General features: G+C 36.7%; 1 protein-coding gene across 2 annotated transcripts in view; it reads left to right on the top strand.

Moving 5' to 3' along the window:
- FCHO2 (FCH and mu domain containing endocytic adaptor 2) overlaps nucleotides 1-26,159 on the top strand; it is an 89,810-nt gene extending 63,651 nt beyond the window's left edge. For both annotated transcript variants that reach the window (XM_040540890.1, XM_040540891.1), the window contains exons 18-26: nucleotides 5,519-5,622; nucleotides 7,633-7,762; nucleotides 12,364-12,475; nucleotides 13,092-13,247; nucleotides 15,502-15,634; nucleotides 18,335-18,534; nucleotides 21,402-21,466; nucleotides 23,505-23,669; nucleotides 23,906-26,159. In XM_040540890.1, coding sequence (XP_040396824.1) covers nucleotides 5,519-5,622; nucleotides 7,633-7,762; nucleotides 12,364-12,475; nucleotides 13,092-13,247; nucleotides 15,502-15,634; nucleotides 18,335-18,534; nucleotides 21,402-21,466; nucleotides 23,505-23,669; nucleotides 23,906-23,928 — 1,088 coding nt within the window. In that variant the 3' untranslated portion in view covers nucleotides 23,929-26,159. The remainder of the gene's footprint in view (nucleotides 1-5,518; nucleotides 5,623-7,632; nucleotides 7,763-12,363; nucleotides 12,476-13,091; nucleotides 13,248-15,501; nucleotides 15,635-18,334; nucleotides 18,535-21,401; nucleotides 21,467-23,504; nucleotides 23,670-23,905) is intronic.
- The last annotated feature ends 456 nt before the right edge of the window (nucleotides 26,160-26,615 follow it).

Genomic DNA, 26,615 nt, shown 5'->3' with positions numbered 1-26,615 from the left:
AGGAGCTGTCCCACTACCATCCCAGCAAGTTCAGAGCCCTACAACTGCACATAGATTTTTAATTCATTGTGTATATTCCTCATACTGTGTTCATTAGTGTACAGGCACTTCAGAGAGGTGTCCCAGCATGTGGAGTTTCTAGAAAGGGTTTGAGCAATCTTTCTGTAATAGTGCCTTGTAGGCATTTCCTTGCTTACATGCAAGTGATGGAGATGACCCTTCTTAAGCCCCATTTTGTTAATTTTTGTAATCTGTTCCAGTCACATGACCGCATGCTGTTTGCTCAGCGACCGTGTTCAAATCCCTCACAGGACTGCTGGTTACTCTTTTAGTCCCTCATCATCCTTATGAGGCCAGCCATCCTATTGGTAAAAATGTCTTTGTGCCATGTAGTGAGGTGGATCCAATCTCTCCCAAGCAGATGCTGATCTGTAAGCAAGGTACCATGGTCACAGCACCCACAACACTGTCGCCAGCACTGGTTCTGCTGTCAATTATTGACATGTCCTGTTAGTGCCCTTCTGACACCCTTTCCCCTCACCAGCAGGATTGAGTGGAAAACCATGTGGGCCCCCATGCCTTTGACTACTGCCTTCAGAGCTCTGTAGTTGTTTTTGATACTGTCCATATTTCACCTAGCAGTATCATTTATGCACCACATGGAAGAACTGCAGGGGATAGTAGTCAGTGGGTTGAACCATCTTCAGCAGTTCCTCTGCCGTATCCCAGATCCAGGCCTTCAGCAGGCAGCAAACCTCTCTAGTTGATATCTCAGGTCAACAGATGTGTGCCTTTGTCACTTGTAGCGGGGAGTCAGTCACCCGTTATAGTGACTTACCATTTCTTCCAGGTGTTCTTGCATGGTGTAGGATCAGGTGGACCATGTTCACTGCTTTAACGTCCATCTGGCTTCTCTTCAACTGCAAGGGCAGTGAACCTCCTCTGTAGCTGTAAGCCCTTGGAAGGGGCAAAAGCCTTCCTCTTGGTGGCAGAAGTCACCAGCTTTCATCCTTCCCCTTCTCTAGAGGTTGTGCTTACTTTAATAGTGGGGGTGGACACTGCCTGCTTCTCTACTGTGGTTGGGGTCTGAGGCTCTTCAAGCTGTTGTGTCTCAGAGAAGATCTGTCTCCCTTTCATATTCTTGCATGCTGCACAGCCTGCTCCTTTCCTCCTTTATCTCCTCCACTTGGTGGCATAGCTCCTCCAAGACAGCACTGCAGCTGTCCTGTAGGACAGGGGATCATCTGTCCTGGCATCAGAGAGAGGCCACAGGCACTGTCCGCAGCAGGGGACTTGGAGGGCCACATCCGCCATCCGAAGCTCTGTCTGCAATCAGATATTTATTGCTACCTATGAGTAGGAGGGTAAATTAGGTTAGGAAACGTTCACACAGTCCCTCCTGTCAACAGAACTGGAGAGCGTAGCTGCTGGCTGATGAGTAATGACAGATCATTGGGATCAGTAGCCAGACTTCAGGAGGAATCATCTGCACCTGGCCTTGTACATGAAAATGGCTTATGCACAGAGCCCTATGTTTGACTGAAATTGTTGGAATATAATGCCTCATGGGTATAAGTCAATTTTAGATATGAAAGTCTATTTTAGATGTGACAAATATCTAAATATCTACATATTTTGCCTTTGCAAATTTTATCTGATGAATAATTATTTAAAGGATTGTTGTTCTAGGAGTTAAGTGTGGTATTTACATCAGTGAAATGATCCATGGAGTTAAATAGCAAGTGAGCGTGCTGAAGTGTTATCAAATTAGTAGCACATTTGGGAAAATTTTTACTTAATTGCAGTAGTTCATATTGTTGTTTAAATCAAATTAGCTTCTGATATTCATTTACCTGCATCTTAGTTCTGAAGACCTCAAAAAATACATACTTTGATCTGATTCTATTTTGAAACCTCTATTTTGAAATCAGTGTTATCTTCATCTTGAATGTTAATAAGATAAGCTTATAAGCCAAGATGCTTAAAGCTTTTGAAAATCTCAATCCAAAACTTAAATTACTCAAGTATATAATTATTTACTTATTTTGTATACAGAATATGTAAATATGATCTAGCAAGTCCCACGGATACTTTTTTTACTGTTAAAACATTTCATTAGATACTGTTTTGTTACTCTGTTAATCATTGAACACCTAAACCACTGTGGTATTTGAGCAGGCATTGGTTTATGCAGAATAGAGGTAAACTTTGGTCATCCGTGAATAGTCCTGCTTTATTAGATGTTTAAACTAACTTTGTGATCTTGAACAAACAAAACAGACATTTTTAGCGAGCTGTTGATAACTGTAAAAATGCTTTTTGTTTATCTTCCCCATTTTCATAAACAGGTATTTTTAAAATAGCATTTCCACATCGCTTTTGTATAGGATTTGTAGTAGTATTTCGAAGTCTTTGAATGATATTTAAAATATCTGTTAGAAAGGGAAAACTGTGTTAGGTCTCTGTTTATTTGGGCTTAGGGAATGTACTTGTTCATGACAGAAAGATAGCTATAGTGACTTACACTTCTGATGTGAATTTTTAAATGTGTTGCTCTCTTTAATTCTCTATGCCACTCTGCTGTTGCTCCTAGCTTTGCCAATCTGCAAGATGTTGAGAGTTGACTAACCTTGCATTTGCTGCTTCTGTTGTCATTTACTGCAACAGGCAACAGCCAAGTGCAGGGAATACTTGTAGGAAACTCCCATTTTCCAGCACCCCAAAGACTCTGGGATGAACAAGAAAAATAAACTGAGGCAGATGATGCCTCATGCGTACAGTCACTAGAATACAGACAGAAAAATATTAAACAGGATCTCATGACTTCATTGTCTTCATTCATTTACTGGGCAGCCATTTGTGGTAAGCCTTTCCATTACAAGCATGGAGGGTTTAGAAGGAACATAGAAGGATAGGTTTGATTAAATAACTTTGAAAGAAATGCCATGGAAAGGAAATAAAAATGGATTAGGACACCGAAAAGTAAAAGAAAAAGTCAAGAGGAAGTTAAACCACAATAAGGAAGCAGTCAGAGGAATAAGCAAAGTCATGAGAGTAAAGGCCTTAAGAGGAGAAAAACACCATAAATAACTTTTTGGCCTAGTTAACAAACGGAAGGTGACCTGGCTGAAAGTATGAACAAAGTACCAAAGATATGTGGCTGTTTTTTTTTGTTGTTGTTGTTTTTCCTTTAATTGTAAGTAGTGGGATTTTTAACCTGGTAGAACACTTTGGTTTTTTGTTTTTTGTTTTTTCTTCATGCTGGCTAGTAATCATCATGCAATGATTATTGAATACACCTTTTAAGTCTGGATTTATATTGAGATTTATATTGAAATTTTTATTATTTCAGTGTTGCCTCTAGTTTCAATTCTTCCCTTTTCCTTCAGCTACTCTAAGAGAGCACAATAGGAATTGCTCTTCAGCTACCAATGATTTGCCTGGGTGTAGAGTATCTCAGTCTTTGCTTGGACACCAGACAGATTCTGTGTCTAGAAGCCCATCCTCACCAGACTTTACCATTAGCACATTGTGCAAATCTGGTGTTACAGAAGCACCATCAGGGAGTACTTTATCCTCTGTTTCATGGTCTCTCAGTCAGTGGATTTCCTTTGCTGATGAACTTCTTACAAGTAGAGACACAAGCACAGACAAGAAGGAGCCCCCAAAATTGCCATTCACAACTGAAAATGCCTGCCTTGCCTCTTCTGCTTTGCTTGGGAATTCTTCCAACAGCTGTGCTTCTGAGGATCAAAGTGACCTTTCAAATAATGCTATATGCCATGAACAATTATTCATTGAAGAAACTGGCACTGCTGCTGAAATTTCTTCCACATCATCTTCAGCACTACTGGAATATAGTTTAGTGTCTCCTTGTGTTCATACAAATAAGGGTATGACAAGCATGCATTGTGTGCTGCTCTTTGCTAATAACTGACTCTAAAAAGTAAGCTTTGGTCTGATTTTTCATTTCATTATTCTTGCTCACCTGATGTTAAAATTAACTTTGTCTTCTTAACTTAGAATGTACTAAACAAACTGCTTGTTAGCACCAACTTCCTTGAAAGTTAGGACATCAAAATAAATGTTCAGCTTGACATAAGAAGAAAAATTTGAATTATTCAATTAAAGGCATTGCTTTTTCTTAACTACATGAAGCTTAGCTTTTCTAGAAATATGAATGTACGTATCTGTGATGTCAGAGAGCAGTGAGGTCTCAAAGATTAAATGATTGAATTTGCAAAAGCAATTCCATTCTTAAGCAGATGCATTCTGAACCAGCTTTGTGTGTAATTTCAGATGAAATAAAGTGAAATACATTGGAATAAGAATAATACTTTTTTAACGCCTGTTATTTTGAAGGGTGGATGATATCATGGTAATGCTACATATTAAGAGGGCAATGGGAAAAAGTATTTGGGCAAGTGTGCCATGTTTCACTGTATACCTTTGATACTGCAGCAGACTACTCGGTGTTTAGCATTCACTGCCTTCCTGGGGCACAACAAGAATTTTAAAGGAATTGATGATATTTCAGAATCGAATTTGTTTGGGGACATTTCAATTTGCAACTTTTAAGGCGGATGTGGTCAGTATTAGCCTAATTTCTTCCAAGTCAGCAATGAAACTCCCTTACTTCAATGATGGCAGAGTTATGCTGAATGCCTGAGAAAATTCCATGCTTAAAGTTGCATTTTATATAACATTAACTTAATTATTTAAGAAAGAACCATCCAGAATAATTTGAGGGAGATGAAGTACTCGGAATGTAATTATGTATAAGGGTTTCGTTCTATTTTGAAGTTAATTTTAGATGTGGCATACTCACTGGATGGCATTTAACATTTATTTTGAAATGCAGTTATATTCAGAAAAGTGACTATGTAAAAGTGGCATCTTTGTACTGCTGCCACCGTCTGTTAGTTGTGTCTGTTAGCATTAGAAGGACATGGGGGCAGTATTTTTAATCACTTTTTAGTTCTGACAGGTCAGCTAAGAGATAATAAGGAGTTATTGTGTTCTTGCAAACAACAGAGTAATTTACTGAATTATATTTGTTGCACTGGCATTTACATATTCGAGTCAATATGATTTCAAAGGGCATAATTTTAAGCAAACAGTTGCCCCATTGTCAGCCAGGACCAAATACAAATTTCCACTGAATTTTCCATTTATGGTGGGGCATGAAAGATTGTCCTGTTTTTTGAAACCACATAGATTATACTCAAAAAGGAGCTCAGTGAAAACCATCTTTTTACCTATAAACCTCCAAGAATAGTTGATATAAAGTCATTTGAGAGCAATGAGAAAGCCCATGATGCCATTTTTAGAGTCACTTTTCAGGGTATCTTATAGTCCTATTTTAAAAGCATTTTTGATTAGTGGTAAATCTTACAAAATGGAACTTGCAAAATAGGGACTTTGAATAGAAACATAACTTGCATTTATTTTATTCAAGTGAGTATGTATTTATATTCAACGTGATCTTTCTAATTTCCTTAAATTTGCTTTCTTTCAGCAAGACCCACAACTCCTCTTTCTGTAGGCACCATTGTACCCCCACCAAGGCCTGCCTCAAGACCAAAGCTGTCTACAGGGAAACTTAGTGGAATTAATGAAATAGTATGTATTGATTTTTTTAAATTCTCTTTTATAACTCAATGTCAGATATACCATTAATTTACACTGTTACAATGGAGTTACTTTTCAGCCAGTGCTCAAGGAATCACATACTCAGATTTTCACCATTACCAAATAGGCATGGAAGTTGTTTCTGGTAAACACATTACTATGATAAAAATAATTCTTAATTGAATTAGAAAGGTCTAAAACATATTTTTGCATCAGCCAATTGTTTTTGAGTGAATAAATAAATAGTTTGAAAATGCAAAGATAGTATGTTTGTGGGATTAAGGTATTCAAAATGTGAACCTCTAGCAAAGTCGTTAGTAAAGCTCCATTGATTTAGGAATATCACCAAAGCTTTGGGGAACGAGTGGCATTAAGTAGATCATTATCAGTTGTGTGTTGACACAAGTAGCCATTCTGTGACTTCACCCTGCCCTTGGTGCTGGTTGGTGGTGAAGGGAGGTGGCAGATTGCAGCAGCTGCCCATCAGGATAGTGAGAGGTCATCTCTGCTCACTGCCTGCAGTGCAGGTCCACCTGCCGATAAAGATTGTGGCAAAGAATGCAAGTACTCAGGCAGCATATCAAACCAAGCCGTGCTTAATCTTTTCTATGAATATTATAATTCTTTGGGTTTTGTTTGACTTAATGACTTGAAAGAATGTGACTCTGGTAATATTCTCTTCCTGTCCTTCAAAACAGCAAGATACATTCACCATCTTCTCATTATAGACAAAATTTTGGTCCTACATGTTCACAAAACAGAAACATTTTTAACTATTTTGCTATTCTGTAATATTGTAAGGTCTATTTTGAGATTGTTTTCTCATTCCAATATAAAACTGTAGTAATTGCTCTTAGACAAAGGAATCTTCTTATCATCCAAATAGAAGTGAATTTAGCTGGTAGTATTCTGTTATAAAGTATGATTCTGCTTAAAGTTACATACATTTTATACTGTTGTTTTAGAAATCAGCTATTACCTCTGTACAAGTGGAAGACTGAGTTGTCTTCATTATATGTCACGTACATTTACAATTCCCACAGTCTGTATAAAAGTCATATACTCACTGACAAGAGTGATAGAACTGAAATAAAATAACCATTGCCCAGCCAAAATAGATGTTTCAGGAGTTTCAGTACCTTTTAGATAGATTAATCCCCAAGTGATCATTGGTTAGTTTAAACTGGTGCTTTTACAGTCAAGTTATTTACAAAGCCATTCAAAGTTTTTGGGTAGATGGGACTTCTGAAGATCTTTAGTACAACCTCCTGTCCAAAGAAGGTCCAACTTCAAAATTGAATCAAATTGTTCAGGGACATGCCAACTTTTGAAAGTTTCCAAGGAGGGAGATCTCACAACCTCTTTGGGCAAGCTGTCCCAGCTTATAAGAAGGAACTTTTTCCTATACATTCAACTGAAGTTCCTTTGCTATAGCTCTTTGCACATCTGAGAAGAATGTGACACCTTTTAGCTGGTAAAAGATTGCTAGTAGATCCCTCCTTAGGCTTCTTTTCTCCAGGCTTGGGCAAACTCTGATCGTTCAGCTCTTACCCTCTCTTACGTTCCCCAGATCCCAGCTGTTTTAGTTGCCTTATGCTGGACTTGCTTCCAGTTTGTTAGTAGCTCTCCTTTAGCTGTGCAAATCTGCATTTGGTGCACACATGCACAGGGCTGTAGGCTTAAATTCTGCCGCTGTAATACAGTTCAACTATTGACAGGCTGTTACACAATCAAAAATATTAGACTTCACTACCCAGGGAAAAGAATAGTATCAATAGTCTATGAAATAGTGGAGTTGAGTTCCAAGGAAAATGTGTGTTCTCTGTTTTACACCGAAAACTAGGATAGATAAAGTATTAAAAGAAATAAGAAATGCTTTGAAATGTATTGGGGAAGATACATTCCCCAACTGGGGAAATAGAAAAACTCTTCCATTTACAGTATTTTTTATTTTTAAAATCACTTTGTCTATTTAATACTCCTGCGAACTCTTGTGTTCAGCCTAGGCCATTCAGCCCTCCATTGACCTCTAACTCAAGTCCACCACCTGCAGCTCCCTTGGCACGTGCTGAGAGCATCTCCTCAATATCCTCTTCTGCTTCCCTCAGTGCAGCAAACACACCTACAGTTGGTAAGTTAAATTAACCATACTAACTTAGTAGTGGTATAATTCCACCACTAAGTTTCACCTCTTAGGAAAACCATTCCTTGGAGTTAGTTGTTCCACATGTAAGTCTAGTATAGGTATTTCAAGCATCTTTTGAAATACCTGCTACTAAATGATACTGAGACAGGACAGTGTTCTGTCCTGCCAGGAGAGTGGATTTGATTAGATTAGGCCATTAATGCAATTATGGCATGTTCTTTAGAGAAATACTTTTCAAAGTTACAATATTCAGTAAGTTCATATTTGGTGTGGTTGTATATGCGTTCATCGAGCACAATGTGTTATTGTGCACTTGTTTGGAATATGTTATTTTATAGGTACAGAAATACTTCAGGATACTGATAAATTTGAATGAATATAAATGTTCAAAACAGAGTTATTTTATGTTATTTTTATTTTGTTTGTTATTCTGTAATTGCAGTTTCAAAAAAAAAAAAGAAACATGCATCTTCTTCAAATTATTGAAGTATTTTAACTAAGCAGAACTAGTTGGTAAAAACAAAAGAACAATCGAAAAAAAGTCAAATCAGTCTCCATGTGCTGCCACAAGTTTCAGAAGATTTTCTCATGTTTTTAAAACAAAGTCCTCAATTTTTATATTTGGTTTTAACAAATAGTAAGGAGACTTCTGAGGTGTTTCATTTGCTTTTTTGTTGTTTTTTAAAGACGCTCTAACTAGTTTTGTTAGCAGAAGCATAATATTTCATTTCTGAACACTATTAGCACTTTAGTTCAAAGTGAAATTAGACTCTGATTTAACACTCAGTTGTCTGTGAATGGTACTGATGCTAAGGATTTCTCAGCCAGGCTCAGCATTTCAGGAGAGCATCTGTACAGCTTCTATAGGGGAGTTCCATATGGAAAGCAGTGCAGCTGTTTCCTCACTGTGCAAGATGTAGGCTAGTAAGGTCTGACCAGTTTTAGCTGCTGTGGTGGTGGCACAGTTCAGTGTCTACCATTTTCCCAAACGCTGAGAATCATCATAGAAAGATAACTGATATTTTGATTGTCAAAGTCCATCCAGGCTCTCTTCCTCAGGCCTCAGCACTGGTCCTAAGGAACTAGAAGTTGGTGGCAGCAGCATCAGTAGCTCCAGCTCTCTGTATATGCATGTGTGTGTGAGGAAGAAGGTAAGGAGATGTGTGCTGCCACAGAGATTTGACATGGTTGTTAACCTGGCCTACCAAAAATGAATAGGGCCAGTTCGCTGCACCGTGCGTGTGAATTAAATAGACCTGGAGAGATGGGAAGGGCAATGCAGATGGCAGAATGACTTTGGGGCATGAGGATACTCTGCACTACTGTCTACAGTCTTTTGGCTTTTGCACAATCTAGTGTTTTCCTCACCCCATTTGTTCTGAATAATAGAGAGCTGACTCTTGTCTTGTTCCGTGTGAACTTGTAGGTGTGCCTAATTGTACATTTCTTTTATACTTTAGCTTAATTTTCATTTGGAAAGAACTTATATATATATATATATATTAAATTGTCATATATTTTTGCTTGAAATATTTTGTTTTCTTGCAATGTCTTGTTTCATTTAAATGTAATAGAGGATGATCTTTTGATTTGAACACTTCATCCAATAGAAAGGCTTTGTGACGCACCACCAGGTATTGTATTAGAAGCAGACTTACATGTCAACTAATTATCTAATGCACTGCACCTAATAAAATTGTATTTCTTTTGGAACAAGTTTCTCCAGCTATTTCTGGTGTCTGGCAGATACAAATAGCTAGAAAGTGCAACTTCTTAATGTGTTATATGTTACCAAAATCATCAAAACTTTATTTAATCACTTCTTTGCAGCATAGTCTTCTATTTCTCCAAACATGCTGACACCTGGTGTTGCTTCTTTAGTTTTGCTTTACTGCTTTTATTCAAAAAAAGGGACTACATTTTTACTCTGATGGTCCTTATTCTCATAAGACAAGTAGGTAAAAACATTTATATATATTCATATAATACAAAGCTTTGAAGATACAGATAGTAAAGATAGTCTTTTTTTGAAAAAAAAAATGTATATATATTTTCACCAAAACAGCCAATGTTAAAATCACCTGAGTCTTTATTCCTGAACTGAACTGAAACCCTTTGGTCAAATTTATTTATTTGGCATTTTATGACCAATGATACGAGATTTTATTCAGTAGTTTGCCACCCTCCTCAACAGTGTCAATGTCGCTATGTGTCAGCACAGCTGAGGTGCTGTTAACGGTGATCAGGACATCAAGGCCAGCTATGCAGGTACTGCAGAACATCTGGACCCTTGAGCTGTGCTGCAGTCTGAGATGCAGCAAGTCCATCTTGGCACAGCCCTATGGCTTCCTGCCCCTCTGAAAGGGTGCAGCAGACATGGAATGCCATGAAGCAGGATAGTGGTGCATTGTATTGTTAGGCTTATATTTTCAACTGCAAGGCAACAAAACAATCACATCTAGTGTTTGGTTAGACAGTTTTATATGTTTCACTTCATTGTTTTTAAGGAGAATGATTAGATTTCATGAATCATAAAGGGCGATGAAGATTGAGAGCTGTGGAAATAAGTAGTAGTCCCTAAGACACACCTCAGAGAAATGTTTATACATATATATATTTGCTTTGGTATTACCAGAAAAATGTAAAATAGCCTTGTTGTTACTAATAAATTTCCCTGTTTGGTGAAGAAATCAATGTTTGTCTTTTGGTGATAGGAATATAATTTATGTATTCACATTACTCTTGATCTTAAAATATCACTGTAAAGATATCTGCAACACTTTTATAAGGAAAAGATTTAGATACAATTTATAAATCTGTAGACAATCTGACATAATATGACATAAAAACCTCTTATGGGTTCTGCAGTTGTTTGTTGTTCCATCAAGTGCATATTTTGACTTAGGTGGAGAATACTTCTGGAGTTCGGTATTTCATCAGACAGAATTTTGTGAATGGGTCTGGTTGTTGTTAACACAGAATTTTAATGCCTATTTGTTTTTTGAAGTCATTATTTCTGCATTCCTAAGACTACTGAAAATCACAGCTTTTATTGCTAGCTTCCATGGAGAGAAACACAACACTGGAAACATGACCTATGAGTACTCTGAAAGAACAAATAAAAATGATCTACTGTTTATATTAAAAAAAAAAAAGCATCATAACATTTCTTTCATTGAAGAATCTTTTGGTTTTGAACACTTGTGACTAGAGCAGTACTATGCATCTAAGAGGGCTTAAAGTTTGCACTAATACCTTCTCATAGCACGGAGAAGTATTCTGAACGTTTTCATACCTTAGGCAAGAAATCATGATGGAGGGCAAGGTATGAAAGTAGCAGAATTAGACCAACTCTCCTGTCTTTCACTGTTCTGTTGTTAATACTTCTTTCTCTTATCTCTGTATTTAAGCATAAAATCACATAGTAGACCTTCTGTGAAGAACAAGGTCTCAAATTCCTTTTTGTTTATGAAAGAGCCCAGAAGGCACAGCTGCTATTTTGAAGTAAATAGGAGATTAGTTTGCCATTAGCAATGTTATACAGAAGCATTTTGTTTCTGCTTCACGGTATGAAAATCAAGTTTCTCATTTTGCTTATGACATGAGAAAGACTGTGCCTCCTTTGTGATAAATATATTATGTGATATAAACCATTTCAGCAGTGGTACAAAAAATTAGTAAGATGCTCTCTACTATGCAGCTGCAGTAATAAAAAAGATGAAAGTTCCAGTATCGTGGTTTATATTAAGTAGCTGGCTGCACATTGGAAAACACTGATAAAAGTAATATCCCATGACAACCAGTTTTTTCAGTTGTACAGATTTTAAAAAGCCGTAGCATGAGGTCTGAGTTAATTTTTGTAGCTATGCATTTTAACTCTGTTGTATATGCACAAACACCTGTGAAGGCTGATGCAAGCCTGATAATTATTTTTCTTGAGAACTGCTGTGTATTTCCAAGTACCTCCAAGGTATTCCCAGAACCCTTACTACAAAAACAATAGAAAATGTAGCAAAATATTTCTCCAGCAATTTCTGCTTGGAAATTTTTACCTTTGTTGGCTAAAGTCGTTAAAAGAATGTTCAACAGTTCACTTACGTAGAGTAATATAAATGTATATGCACTTAAGTTCATACATACTGTAGCTGAATTCTTTGCATTTCCCTCACCATTTTATCATACATTTTTCCATGCAACAAGCATACAGTAGGTTTTGTTTTTTGTTGTTGTTGGGTTTTTTTAAGTATTGTAGTTAATGTCCAATGTCCTTTGGATCTGTTGACTTTGGTGTTATCATTAGCCATTTTAATGCAGCATTCTTCTAGCTCATATGTATTTCCTTGTGTCTGTCCATTTACAATATGTCATTGATAGTCCTGTTTTCTTAGGCTGCTAAGCAGTGTTTTGGTGGTGTGATTGTACTGTACTATGTTTATATTTTTCTAATAACTGTTCAAGTACCATTTCAGGCCCTCCTGTGACCTTGATGGTAGTAACATCTTGTGAAAATGACAGATATAGTCAACCATTCTGAAATCTATTGCTAAACTTTTATAAATTAAACCTATACACTGTGTGTATTCTAGGTGTTTCACGTGGTCCCAGCCCTGTCAGCCTTGGAAACCAGGACACCTTGCCTGTTGCAGTAGCCCTTACTGAATCTGTTAACGCCTACTTTAAAGGAGCAGATCCCACAAAGTTAGTTAAATAGTGAATTGTTTTGAATGTAATAAGTTACAATTAAAAAAAAAATTGTTTATACTTGTAATATTTTGGGGAAAATGTATGTGCATTAGAAGGGGGTTTCACAGGTTTTTTTTTTCCCCAAGCGTAAGTGACAACAGTGGCTCTTTGCTCTCTATTGTCCTGCATCCTGCTAGGAGCTCATATATCCCTGCTTTACAAAAATATGTTCAGTGAAAACATTGAAAATTAGAAAGGTTTTTATCGTAGTCAGCTAGGTGCTACAAGTAAATTTGGGCAGCTCTATAAAGCACCTCATTCACCCTGTCACATCCCTTGCTATGCTAGTAGGCCTTGCCTAAGCATAGTTGTGCCATGTTTTCAAAGCCTGAATAATATCCACCAAGACTACTGTATGCTTAACCAGCTGCACTTTTTTCTTCACTTTCATCTGACTGCCAAATTGAAAGTGATGGTACATTGTTACAGTGCCACATTACCCTCATTTAAAATTGGCTTTGTTTTGAATTCAGCTCATCAGATTGTGCAAGTACAGTGATTGCTTTAAAATCAGCAATTAAAACCACGCAGTTAATGAGTTGCAATAAAACTGATGTTTTCATTTTCCTAGATGTATTGTGAAGATCACTGGTGATATGACAGTATCATTCCCAAGTGGGATTATTAAAGTCTTCACCAGCAACCCATCTCCAGCTGTGCTCTGCTTCAGGGTAAAAAACACAAGCAAACTAGAGCAGATTCTTCCAAATGCACAACTTGTATACAGGTTTTGTATTTTTTTTAATATAATAGTAAACTGTGTGATTTCTAAAATTTCACTTGTTTTATATGTAAATCAGAGTTCTCTGCCATCTTGTTGATTTGCTTAACTGTAATTTAATTCTATGAACTAATCTTGTTTAGCTCAGTTTCTTTCTACTGCCACCATTAAAAATCTCAGTAAGGTACTGAAATTTATGCTAAATAAAACAGGAGCCATAAGAAATACTTTGCAAAGGTAACTGTGTTTTTACATGCATTTTATACATGAAATGGTTTAATAACCTATTGGAAAAAAATACTTTTTTCCCAATCGAACTATATGAACAATCTAACTAGTTATGAAAATACAAGATATGAAGAAAAATTAGATATTGAAACTAGGAAATTCTTATGTTGTCATACAAATTTCTTTATGCAGTAACAGTGGTATGATTAAATGATGAAACAGTGGCTTTAAGTAGAAGACAAATAGTAGGAGCTATGCCTAATCTCATTTGTTGGTTACTACTGTAATTTTAAGCTGTATTGCTTAAACAGTAGATTAGAGCCATTACATGGCTATATATATATCAAGTGCATAGCAACATGTTTTGGAGAATTCTTAAGAAAAAAGGCTGGAGGTTGAGTAGAATAAGTGTTGAAATCACAGCATTTTGACTTCTTTTCAAAAAAAAAAAAGGACATTTGTAAAAGCTGTAATTGTTTGTTCCATTTAGAGGAGAAATTATCTGAAAACCTATTAAACACTTCTAGATGGTACATTTTTAAAAATTACTGAAATAACTGAAACAAACCATATGCATCCATTCTTTCACATTTAATTTCATTGTGATCATTCATACTTAATGTTTCAGTGTAAAAAAATGTATTTGCTGCTTTTTGACATGATGGTATATACCTGAAATATTAGCAGAACTGTATCTGACAACGAATTATACTGAAAAAGTACATTTCGGCAAAACATGAAAATGTCTAATATTCCTATCTGAGTGCTGTAACATTGCCTCTAATTAGAAAAAATGCATGTAACAGAAACTTACAAAGTTAACTGTATGGTAATAATTTAACTTTTCATCATATATGGCAAATGCTATCATTTCTTTAATATTTATTGAGGTGGAATGTTTCAGTGAGAGTGACATTCATGGAAACATCAGAATTTATTTTGAATTGCACTTAATTGTGGAGCAGCAGAAGGATTTTACTGTAGATTACATTTACTTAAATTGTGTAAGGTCCCTGTAGTGATAAGTAAGTGTTCATCTATATTTTACTAAAAATGGATGTAGCATGAATTACGATACTATATTGAGAATCAAAGTCAAAATAAATCAAACAGATTACTTGTGTATAGGTCACTATTCTAGATTCATCCCATTGCAGTAATATTTACTGTAATCCAGATGTTCATTTTCAGCTTTTGCTTTGCACACACATTCTGCAGACCTCATTAGCAAATGGATGCAGGTCCTCACTGTATCCACAGAGCTTCAGTGAAGCTTTTTGATTGATAAATGATTTGTATTTTGTTTCTGAATCAGTATTCTTAAAAATTTCATCCTTATTCAAAATAAACATGATGCAACCAGAACTGAAAATATTCTTGACCTGCAAAACAGGTTTTCATGCTCCAGTAGCTCCAAACCAGCATTTTGATCGTGCAGTCACGTTTGCTCTTAACTACATAGAGAGATGATATAATAAATTGCTTCATAGATTGAATGTAACTATAAGTACCTAAAAGGCAATTGTTTATAATAATTTGAAAATTGTTTTTAACGGAAAAACTTTAGAAAGCTTATGCTTTCTGCAGATGTGAAAGTATAGTAACACACATATAGCAGAAATCTTAGTGATGCTATAACATAACCAAAATTAATTACAATTTTAGGTCTTACTCCAAATTGGATAACATTCCTTTTCAAAGACCCTTTGTATCCCGACCTCATGCACATCCTCATGGCACATCCTCATGGCACCTGATAATATTGAGTTTATTAAATATAAAATCCAAGACTAAATCTTGTGGTGTCAGTTGTCAGTGGAGAAAACTCACTGCTCCTTGAATGGAAGGAGAATTTTTACTAGATACAACAAGCTGATAATTTTCCTTAATATTAAAAAGGTATAATTATGTGTCATAAAGCAGTATAACAAACTCTTGCTTGAAGAAGGGAAAGGATCTAGTCTTAATTATTAGACACCCAAAAAAGAAGACTGTGTTGAATTCTCAGTCCTACCTTTCTTTTTCTTTGTAGTGATCAGTCACAAAGTGATTCCAGTACTAGGGATTTTTGGATGAACATGCAAGCTATAACTGTCTACCTCAAGAAGTTATCAGAGCAGAATCCATCTGCATCCTATTATAATGTGGATGTTTTAAAGTATCAGGTAAACACATTTTTCCCTTTGGAATTTTTTAATGAACTCTGGCTGATTTCTTATCTATACAGAATTTATAAGGGTTGTTCTTTGCCTGATAGCATACAGATGAACTGTCACCCTGCATCTAGATCAATTCTGGGTATGTCACTGTTTCCAATCCATAGGGTCTGCCCAGGCTGAGTGCATTCCTGTTATGCCTTCATGTGATTCCCTTGGATTCCCTTGAATTCATGACCTGTTTCAGCTTGCTCACACCTTACTCCAATTCAAGTGTGAAAACTTTGAACACTGTTTCTTTAGGTATTTGTTAGCAAAGTCTTAAATTTTACATGAATTTAGGCATTTTTCAGGTTTTTGTTTGTTTAAGTTTGTAATTCAATTGCATTTGCTTTTGTAATTAATTAATTTTTGGATGCTGTAGCTGATCAGATGTAATATAAGAGAGTGAGTGATGTTCTGACCCCTCAGAAAATATGGAACAACTTATCCTGGAAACTGTTCTAGGCATGCAGAGGACAAGAAGGTCATCAGGAGTAATCAGTATGGATTCAGTAAGGGGAAGTCATGCTTCCCCTTACTTGATAGCCTTCTATGATGAAACAGCTGGCTTAGTAGATGAGGAAAGGACAGTAGATATGGTGTGCCTGGACTTCAGTAGGGCACTGTCTCCCATTAGATCATCATGGAGGAGCTAGATGAGCAGACAGTGAGGTGGTTCAAAAACTGGCTAACAGCCAGGCCCAGAAGGTGGTTATCTGTCGTGCAAAGTCCAGTCGGAGTATCCTAGGGGTCACTACTGGAACCAGCCCAGCTTAAGATCTTCAGTAATGATGTGGAGGATGGGGAAGATTTTGCCATCAGCAAGTTTGCAGATGACGCAAGGCTGGAAGGAGTGGCTAATAGGTCAAAGGGTCGTGCTGCCATCCGGAGGGACCCCAGCTGGCTGAAGGAAAGGGCTAACAGGAACCTCATGAAGTTCAACAAAGGGAAGTGCAAAATCCTGCGCCTGGGGGGGAAATAACCCCAGGCACCAGGACATGCTGGAGCCACCCAGCTGGAAAGCAGTTTGTTGGAAAAGACCCAGGGATCTTGGTGGACACAGTTGAGCATGAGCCAGCAGCGTGCCTTGCAGAAGAGAAGGCTGGTGGTATCATGGGCTGCATTTGGAGGACTGTAGCCAGCAGGTGGAGTGAGGTGATCCTTCCCTTCTACTCAGCACTGGTGAGGCCACAGGCAGAGTCAGGTTCTGGGCTCCTCAGTATAAGAGAGACATGCACACACTCAAGAGAGTCCAGCAAAGGGCCACAGAGATGGCTCAAAGAAGGGACTGGAGGATCTCTCCTGTGACAAAAGGCTGAGACAGCTGGGATTCACTCTTCAGCCTACAGAAGATGGGGGCAGGGGAGATCTTATCGATGTCTATAAACACCTGAAGGGAGAGTGCAGAGAGGACAGAGACAGGCTCTTTTTAGTGGTGCCCAGTAACAGGACAAGAGACAATGGGAACAAACTGAAAACACAGGACGTGTCACATGAACATCGGGAAACCCTCTTACTGTGAGGGTGACCAAGCAATGACATGAATTGCCCAGAGAGGCTGTGGAGTCTTCCTCCTTGGAGATACTTCAAAGCTGCCTGGACATGGTCCTGGGCTTAATGACTCTAGGTGGCCCTGTTTGAGCAGGGGGGTTGGACCAGATTACCTCCAGAGGTCCTTTCCAACTTCAGTCACTCTGTGATTCTGTGGGATGTCAACCGAAGACCTTCACGAAAATACAGAAATGACACGTTCATCTGAATGGGAGAACAAGGATTTCCTAGGCCTACCAATGCAGCTATTAATACCAGTGTAGTTTTCCACATCCTCTCGGTATAGTTCAAGACATTGCCATACTGAATCTATAAAAAGAATGTTAGATTCACAGAAAAACAGAGGAAGAATCACAGAAACCCTAAGAAAGATTGAAAGAACAGAACTGTTCTTTGGATTGCAGAAATGAGCACTGTAGAAAGAGGAGTTGTGAGGCCTTTAGCACTGGAGAAAAGTAAGCCATTGGCATGCAGTAGCCATGGCAGATGGAAAGAGTCCTGAGTTGCCAAGGAAAGGGAAGATAGGGCACAGGGAAATAGAAGGTTCCTCAAGCAGATGAGGAAGGTGGTAGAGGTACGCAGCAGGGCAGCAGCATGAGCTCAACCACAGAAGCAGCAGCTTCCAGCTCTCCTATGCCAGGAAAACAATGCTTTTAGTATGTAAGAACTGTTTTGCTGTCTGCCTGTCCAATGACAGGTATTCTCTTTTGCTGCTTGCTGCTTGGGGAGCTGAACTGATGTGGTACACAATTGGTAAGCATGTTTGGCACTGGTAACTTCCTTCTGTGAGTTAGAGAACAAGACTAAAACAAAACTATTGGACTTAAGAAAGCCAGAACAGGAAAAAGTCTCATGGGCCATAGCGAATTTAAAGCATCGTTTAAAAATAATTTATTTTAAAATTAAAAGAGTGGCAATTACTGTAGGCTGCAACAGTCTTTAGAATTCTGAGTTTAAAGGCTCAGAGGTCGATTGTTCTTCTGATCTTTTGTCACGATTTATAGTTATACTATAATTATACTCATTACCATCATTCCATGGTTCTGCCCAAAAGGGTAGATATTGTAATTAAGCTGCTTTCAATGTGTTTTTTTGTTTGGTTGTTTTTTTTTACAGGTATCTTCAAATGGCATCCAGTCCACTCCCTTGAATCTTGCAACTTACTGGAAATGTAATGCTAGCACTACTGATGTGAGAGTGGATTATAAATACAATCCAGAGTCTATGAATGTGCCTAGTATGCTGTCTAATGTACAGGTTGTGGTACCAGTAGATGGAGGAGTAACAAACATGCAGTCGCTTCCACCTGCAAAATGGTAACATTAATACTTTTCTTTCTATTATTTCAAGTTCATGTCATTATATTCATTAGGGTCATAGCCTAAAAAATTTCATTGGAAGAAATAGTTGATTTTTTTTTCTCTTAATAAAGTGCATAGGACATTTTCTGGTCCAAAATAGACCATGTGCAGCCAATTCGTACAGACTAAAATGAAACTATATTCAGCCATTCCAACTGTATAATAATACAGGTCTTCATGAAATTTCCGATGTTTTCTTTTGGTCTAGTAGACAGGATAGTTATTCTTAATAACATGATTTGCAGCCAGAATCTCTTAATGGTTAAAAAAACATTATATAGATTTGTGTGTGTGTAAATACATCCATGTATATGGATTTGTGGTGGTTTCACACTGATGGCTAGCTAAGCTCCAGCACACTTCTCTCTCACTCTCCTTGCTCAAAAGCACGGGGGAGAAAATATGATGAAAAAAGGTTCGTGGGTTGTGATAAGGAGCAGTTTAATTATAGAAAAAGAAAAACAAGCAAAGGACTCACAGAAACAAAAGAAGAAAACAATTCTTCTCTACTTCACATCAGCAAGCAATGTTCAGCAACGTTTTGGGAAACAGGGCCTCAAAATGTGTAGCTTTTACAAGGGAAGACATATGCTTTTATAACGAGTGTCCCCCTCTTCTTCTTTCCCTTCCTCAGCTTTTGTTGCTGAGCACGACATAACATGGCATGTCACATCCTTTTGGTCAGTTTGGGCCAGCTCCCCTGGCAATGTCCCCTCCCCTCTTGCCTATGCCTACCCCAGCCTACTGGCTTTTGGGGGTGGAGGGCTGGAGATGCTGTAGCAGCCTTGATGCTGTGCCAGCACTGCCCAGCAGTAGCCAAAACATTGGTGAGATATAGATGTAGTGTACAGGTGGTATAGATTGGTGAGATATGTGGTGAGATATGTTGTTCTAGCTACACATGCAGAGCACAGCACTGTGTGGGTAGCTGTGGGGAAACTTAATTCCATCCCAGCCAGGCCCACTACAACTTGTACTCCTTATTCCATAAAGTTAGTGTCACGCTCAGGTTCCACATACGTTAGTATTTTTTGTATCCTCTGATCGTTGTTACTTGCAACATACAGATTTATACTTCTTGATTATTTTAACTTAAAAATTAGCTTCTGATTTAAATTGTTTTAAAAGATAACTCAGTAGATGGAAGAGTACTTTATAAGCAATGTAGCATTGTCTCTCAATTCGAGAGTTGTCACGATTATCATCTGACTCACAGCTACCTGCCACCACCTCCTAAGACTGCAGGCCATTTACAGCAGCACTTGAAAGTGAGACATAAGCCTCAGATAAGTATATTGCTACAGATTTGTGAAAACAAGCAGAGGGTGGTAGTAAAAAGCAGAGAAGTACATCCATGAGCAAAAGGTGACCAGAATTCAACCACTGCACCTGTGGTTTGGTAACATTAAATTACTCGCCCAGGTATAATTTAATTCCAGGATGTTTACTTCCAAGGGGGTCAAAAGGGTCTTTTTAGCTGAGTAAAGCATGAAGATTATGAGAGAAAAGAATACCAAACTTTGTTAACCTTCCTATAAAGCAAGGTTCAGAAGAAGAATAAACTTGGTATATTTATCAGATAGGTTTTGATGTTTCAGAAGGCAGTCCTCTTAAATGTGTTGGTTGGACAATGTGGTAATACAGAATCATTTTAAGTGGAAAAAAATCTGCCAAGACTGAATCTTTCTAGATTTTCTATTTCAAGGGAGCAAAACTTGTAACCAGATCATCTTAAACTTTTTCTACTGGAGCAGATTCAGTATCCTGCCTGCACATGATCAGTTTCTCCCTGTCCAGGCTTCTTCCACAAAACCCTTTAATAGTGAAACCTAGGTAAAAACAGGAACATTTAGTGCTACGTAGGAAGATTCAACACTTAGTGACTGTTTCACAGCAGATTCGTCAGAGTAAGGGACTCAATCCCAGCTATTCTGCCTTTCAACTAAGCAACCACCCAAAGCTAGAATTTTAAGCTTTGCAAGTTGACAAAAAATAAATACAGTTGTAGTGTTTGTCATGCTACATTTTTGGCCTGCTGGGTTGGGTAGTGGCCCGTTGTGCTTTTTTATTTTTATTTTTAATAACAGTTTTGTAATTCCGTCTATGGCAAATGACTGGTTTCATCTGTGCTACTTACGTGAACATTTCATTCCTGCTATACCAATGTCAAAGACAATTTCACACCTATCAGCATTTCATGCCACTCACAGCTTTATGTTGTTAACTTTCCTATGATGGAACAGCTGCAAAGTGCTCAATATCAAAATGTCTTATCAGTTTAGAGACTCCAATTTTCAGTGCCCTTTTCTTTTCTGTCCCTATATATAATCAGAAGTAAATCTGTGTGTCATAAACTTAAACCATGTGCCACTTTTGCCAACTATAGTTTTATTGGAATGGAAATGGAATAAAATTTATACAGCCAAGAATCTCTCATAGGAGAGAGCAATCAGCATTGTTCCCATTCATACCATCACCATCAAGCATAAAAACTCAGCTTTCAAACTGTTTCCAGTGTGTTTGGCCTGTCTTTGCCCTTTGAAGACAAATATTTTTGAGTTATCAACCTAGGCATAGGACAGTGTTAACTGTATAAAGAGGTGTCATGTACGCATGAGCTCTGCTGCGAACTCAGGTGCAGTGCACTTGTTTGCTTTGTATAGTTTTCCACAAACTTATACAAAATAATCAAACATTTTCAAAAACATCCATTTAGAGATGTAGTTCATACATACGTAGTCTTTTAAAGTACTAGTGTAAACGTACAGAAATAATGTTCTAAAAATTGATGCTTGTAACTAACCTGTAACTTTCTCTTACAGGAATGCAGACCAGATGAAAGCTTGTTGGAAAATATCTAGCATTTCAGAGAAGTCTGAGAATGGAGGCAAGTTGATTTTTTTGTTGTTTTGTTTTCTTCTACAGAAAAAAGATAACAATAAAAATGTAATCGTTTTAGCCTCTGCATCCTCATGCGTGTATACACTTCCATCTGATGCTATATCCTGTTTACCAGTGGCTGACAGGGCAGCATGAGAAGCTGAAAAGGCCTTGACTTAGCATAAGCACTGCTCAGCAACAACTGAAACATCTGTGTGTTAGCAGCATTATTCTCATCCTAAATTCAAAACACAGCATCATATGAGCTGCTAGGAACAAAATTAACACTACCCCATCTGAAACCAGCACAAATCATTTAATTTTAAAAGGAAAAATAGTGAACCCCCTTGAAAGCAGTTACCAGCTCTAAAATAGAGTTTAGGTTTAGTAAGGAAATTATTACATCAATGCTATTTGAAAATGAGCAATTATTTGAAGAAAAAGGATCTGTCTGTCTTCTGTTTTGCCACACGTTGACAATTGAGATAAAGTAGCAAGAGGTAAGTGGAAGAACTGAAAAAAAATAAAATAAAATACTGTGCTGAGACAGGCTCAACTCTAGATGATTCTTGACCAGCATTTTGAGGGTCTTTGTTTTTGCATACAGCTCTGAGAAAAAAAAAGACTCTGCACATCTGCTCAGAGTGGTAGTTTATGTAGCATTTTGTGAGGTATCAGTAGGTGTCCTCCACACAGCTGCCTTTCCCTGAAGTCCAATTGATGTCACAGTCCTTGAAGCCTTTGTAGTTGCAATGTTTTTTTTCTGAATTAGAAAAGTAGGGGCAAAAGGGAAGCATCTCATCCACAAAGCCTCTGTGGAAAAAATGGCCTTGTGGCCCTTGGAAGTGTCTGTAGTCCTGTTAAGAATTTAGTGAAGAGCATTATGAAAGCATAGATTTTCCTGTAAATATGTCTGATTTCATATAGGAACTATAAGCCTGGAAAGGGAAGCCCTCTTCAATTGGTGTAAAGGCTGCAAAGTTGTGGTGGTCATTTGAACAAAATCTGGGGGTATTTTAGTCTGACAGAGGTTGTTTTTGTAGTCTGGTGTACTTTACCATTCACTGACCTCACAGTTCTTTGCCATTTGTCTTCCATTTTGGTTATGTAGGGATAGTCTTCTCTTTTCTTTTTCTTTTCTAAACTATATTTTCTTTTAAAAGAAAAAAAGCCATACTAAAACATGAATGCAGCCAGATGAAAAACTACTGCACACCTGCAGAGCAGCATAAAATGGACTGCTAGTGATGCAGATCACATCTTGTGTGTTCAGCAGACTTCTGCATATCCCACTGGTTCTGCTATATTCCCTTCTCTTCCAACCATCTTTGTTTCCCTTTCTCTTGAGCACAAATACTTAATACTCACAATCCAGTGTTTAAGAGGAAGTGATACTATGCCAGGCTTACACTTATAGGAACAATAGAAGTTACAGAAAGACTTCATATTAGGACAAATGTCTTGAAGTCTCTTTATTCTGGTGTACAGGGTGGTAAAATGTGCTTTTTGTACAATCCAACACATTATGTGAGTGGTGAATCACAGAGGTAAAACACAACCAACTTTCAAAGCTCTTGAATATGAGAATCCATTTACCCAAACTATGATATATATACTAAAGAAATGGAATGGACTTTATGGCAAATTTATCAAGTTACTAGCTCTCCTCATCAATTAGCTGTTCCTATTGACTAGGAATAGCAAGTTGTTTTAAGCAAGTAAAGGTACTTGACTTTTACTATTCCATTATTTATTATTTAAATCTCATTATTTTCCCGCTAGAAAGTGCAAGAACAAGAAAACGTTAAAGAACTAGAAAAAGGGAGCAGTAGCATGCTTTTTTTAATGCCTTGCACTAGCTACAGAAGTGTATTTTAAAATAATTTTGAACTATTGCTACTTTATAATGGCACTGAAGTGAGCTTCACCAATGTCTATGAAAAATCAACTAAAGTTTTTTGGGAAATGTATTTAATTAGATCTTGTCTATATTAGAAGAATGAGATATTTTTTTTTCCTCTTGGTACATTACTGTTTTTTTATAGGTTCTGGATCCCTCAGGGCAAAATTTGAACTTTCAGAAGGACCCAGTAAACCAGCAACACTTGCAGTGCAATTCATAAGTGAAGGAAGCACCCTTTCAGGAGTAGATGTAGAGCTAGTAGGCACTGGCTATCGGCTTTCCCTACTTAAGAAAAGATTTGCCACTGGTAAGATGTTGAAATGGTTATGTATTCAAATTAATATATGATATATTCTGTAGTGCTAAATTATGGATTATGAAACTGTTAAACAAGTGATGCATAGTTACCTTTCCTTAAAACACATCTGAAAATTGTTTTGCATTTCTTTTGTTTTTCCATAGTTAGTTAAATTGCTCACAGGAAAATACTGACAAAATCTATTTTACCTACTGAATGCAAAAAAAACTACCTTTATTTTTCAGGACGGTATATGGCAGACTGCTGATGAACCTGTGAAAGTCATTGGATCAAAGGAGTGCAAGAAGCTCACTCTGCCCCCTCTACTTCTCAAACACTATTTTAACATGCATTAATTTTTTTTAAATGTTGACCTACTTTGAGGCTGAACTACAGAACAGAAAATGCACTTTTGAAGGTCATTTTGCAAACTTTTTATTACTTTAATAGCACTGAAGTTAACTTCAACACTGTCTGTAAATGATCAACTGCAATATTGGGGAAAATTTGTTAAAATTTTAGGAAATTTATATAGAAGTCAAAATGGTAATCAATAGTTGTAATGAAAGTATGAAATTGTATGTTATACTGTAAGCATTAAACCTTAAAATGTAGGAGAGCAAGTAAGAAATATTTGAGCTTTCCATAAGTAATATCAGATTCTTTAATTGCCAGTTTTTAAAGAAAACCAAGGCAAACTCATGTAGTTCTTCCATCCACTCATGCCATAAAACCATTTGAGTTAGGGATGTATAAAAACGTAACTTGATTCCCATGTATCATATATTATTAACATCTAAGTTGTTTTATATAGGTGTTTGTTTATTTTTCCTAAGTGCAATGTGTTATAAAATTGCAAAAGACAGAAGAGATTTACTTCTGCAGTTAGTAAATTTTATGGGCGTTGTGATTGTTTGAATTAATGCTGTAGATTTAATTTATTTTTATATGAATTGCATAACATTTGTGCCTTTAAAAGAAACCTGTGCCTATCCAGTTTATTATTCATGTGCCTCACTTCCTTTTTCAAAGTTTGGCCCTTCATAAAGAAAGCATGCTGTTTGTATAATACATACAACTTTATAAAAATTCCTTTGACTGGGATTTAAAAGGGAGATCTGCAAAAACTGGAGATTGTTTTAAAAGAGGTTTAAAATACTGGATTACTTCCTCATGGGGTAATTGCAATACATGCAGCCATAGTAAAGGGAGATGCATCATGCAGGACGTTGAAACTTTGATACAGAAACTTTAATGTCACCAAAGATGAGAATCCTTAAAAATCACTGAAGATTATAACAGCACACAGCATTTCCCTTCGCTTTGATTGCAAGTCTTTGGAATTTAAGTGCTTTTGGAATTGTGTGAAGTGAATGTAAACGTAATACTTTGGGAGGAATAGCATTTCAGAAGGGTATTTTATGGCAGCAGGATGACAAGTACTGCCATTTTATTAGCTTAAATTTTATCTGTAACCACCGATTTTAATATTTGTCATCTACTCTTCTTACACAGCCTAAGCACAGGGAAGTGACACATTAGTAACATTTTTTAAGTAAATTTCTAATTTAGAAAATATTTTGTGTTATTATTATCAAGTGTTTTTTTCAATGCAGAAATCAAAAGTATTGGAGCAAAATAATTTAATAACGTGCAAGTGGGGATATTATATGACCATTCACAATACCAGTATCTATTTTAAATTGTATATTAAAACAATACAACTTGCTAGAACTAATTCATGCAGAACCGGTAATAAATTGGACTGCTAAAGCTTTACAATAAATTAAGCTTTGCAGAGGCTACATAAATTCTAAGGTATACTATACACTTTTGCAGATGAGATTTCCATTATTAGCATTAAGGGGATACTGTACTTTAGACCTGTTTGGAAGAGTATATCTGGCTTTTAATTTGATGATCTTACTGAATGATGAATTTCTAACTAATATGAAATGGTACAGTCAATTTACTGGAATCTTAATTGTAATCTGCTTTGCAATCAAATGCTCTTTAACATGAGTATGTTTTATTAGTGAAAACCCAAAACTGTATAGCTGTTTTTAATCAACTGTTACTTTCAATTCTAAGTTAAATGAAGTAGTTATGTTTCAGCACTTTTAAACTAGTCTTCGTTCAGGTGATTATACATACATTTGCATTGGGTGCAGGTTACAATTTCGAAGCCATACAAGTTTATGTAGACTTTTTGTAAAGAAATTCAAAAACAATGTAAAAAACACATGTAGCTATCTGATGAAAAAAGAAAAAAAAATAGCAAGCTGGTTCTTGCTTGTGTATACAGCAATATCCTTTGTAGCTGCCTCCTAAAAAAAGTAATTTGTAAACACAACTCTAAAGGATCTGAATTTTTATGAATTGTTACTACGTCAGACTGTAAATTAGAGCATACAAGTTTATCTTGCAAAAATTGTAAATACTTCTGATTTTTCATAAAATGTAAATTTAAAAAATGTTGCACCCATAATAAACATGTAATATATAATTTAAATACTGATTTATATTGCTTATACTTTTGCACTCAGAGCCACAGAGATACAATACGATAATAGAACAAAACTATGCCTGTATTAAATGTTTGTGAAATGTTAATTGATTTGCAAGTAATAAGTAGTAGAGATAATATATGATCTATTTTCTATATTTTAAAACAACACAAAAAAGATGGGTGGAAAGATGATTTCTGCAGAGTTACATCTTTACTAAACTGGAATGCTTGGGAAGATGTCTACAATGTCTTCTGCCTTTACTAAATTGGTATATTTTACTAAGATCAGACAAAACTGCAGATACGTTTGTCAGAAAAATCTTGACTTCGTAGACATGTTAGCTTGTAGCTGCTTTCTCTAAATAGTGCCATAAAATACTATATGTTCCCTAACTTCCTTAATAAGCATACATTTTGTTGAGTGCACATGAAAAAAGTCCATGGTG

The sequence above is a fragment of the Cygnus olor genome, chromosome Z (genome assembly GCF_009769625.2).
Source record: "Cygnus olor isolate bCygOlo1 chromosome Z, bCygOlo1.pri.v2, whole genome shotgun sequence".
NCBI lineage: Eukaryota > Metazoa > Chordata > Aves > Anseriformes > Anatidae > Cygnus > Cygnus olor.
The sequence above is the reverse complement of the archived record's forward strand: the minus strand, read 5'-3'. Positions and strand labels throughout refer to the sequence as shown.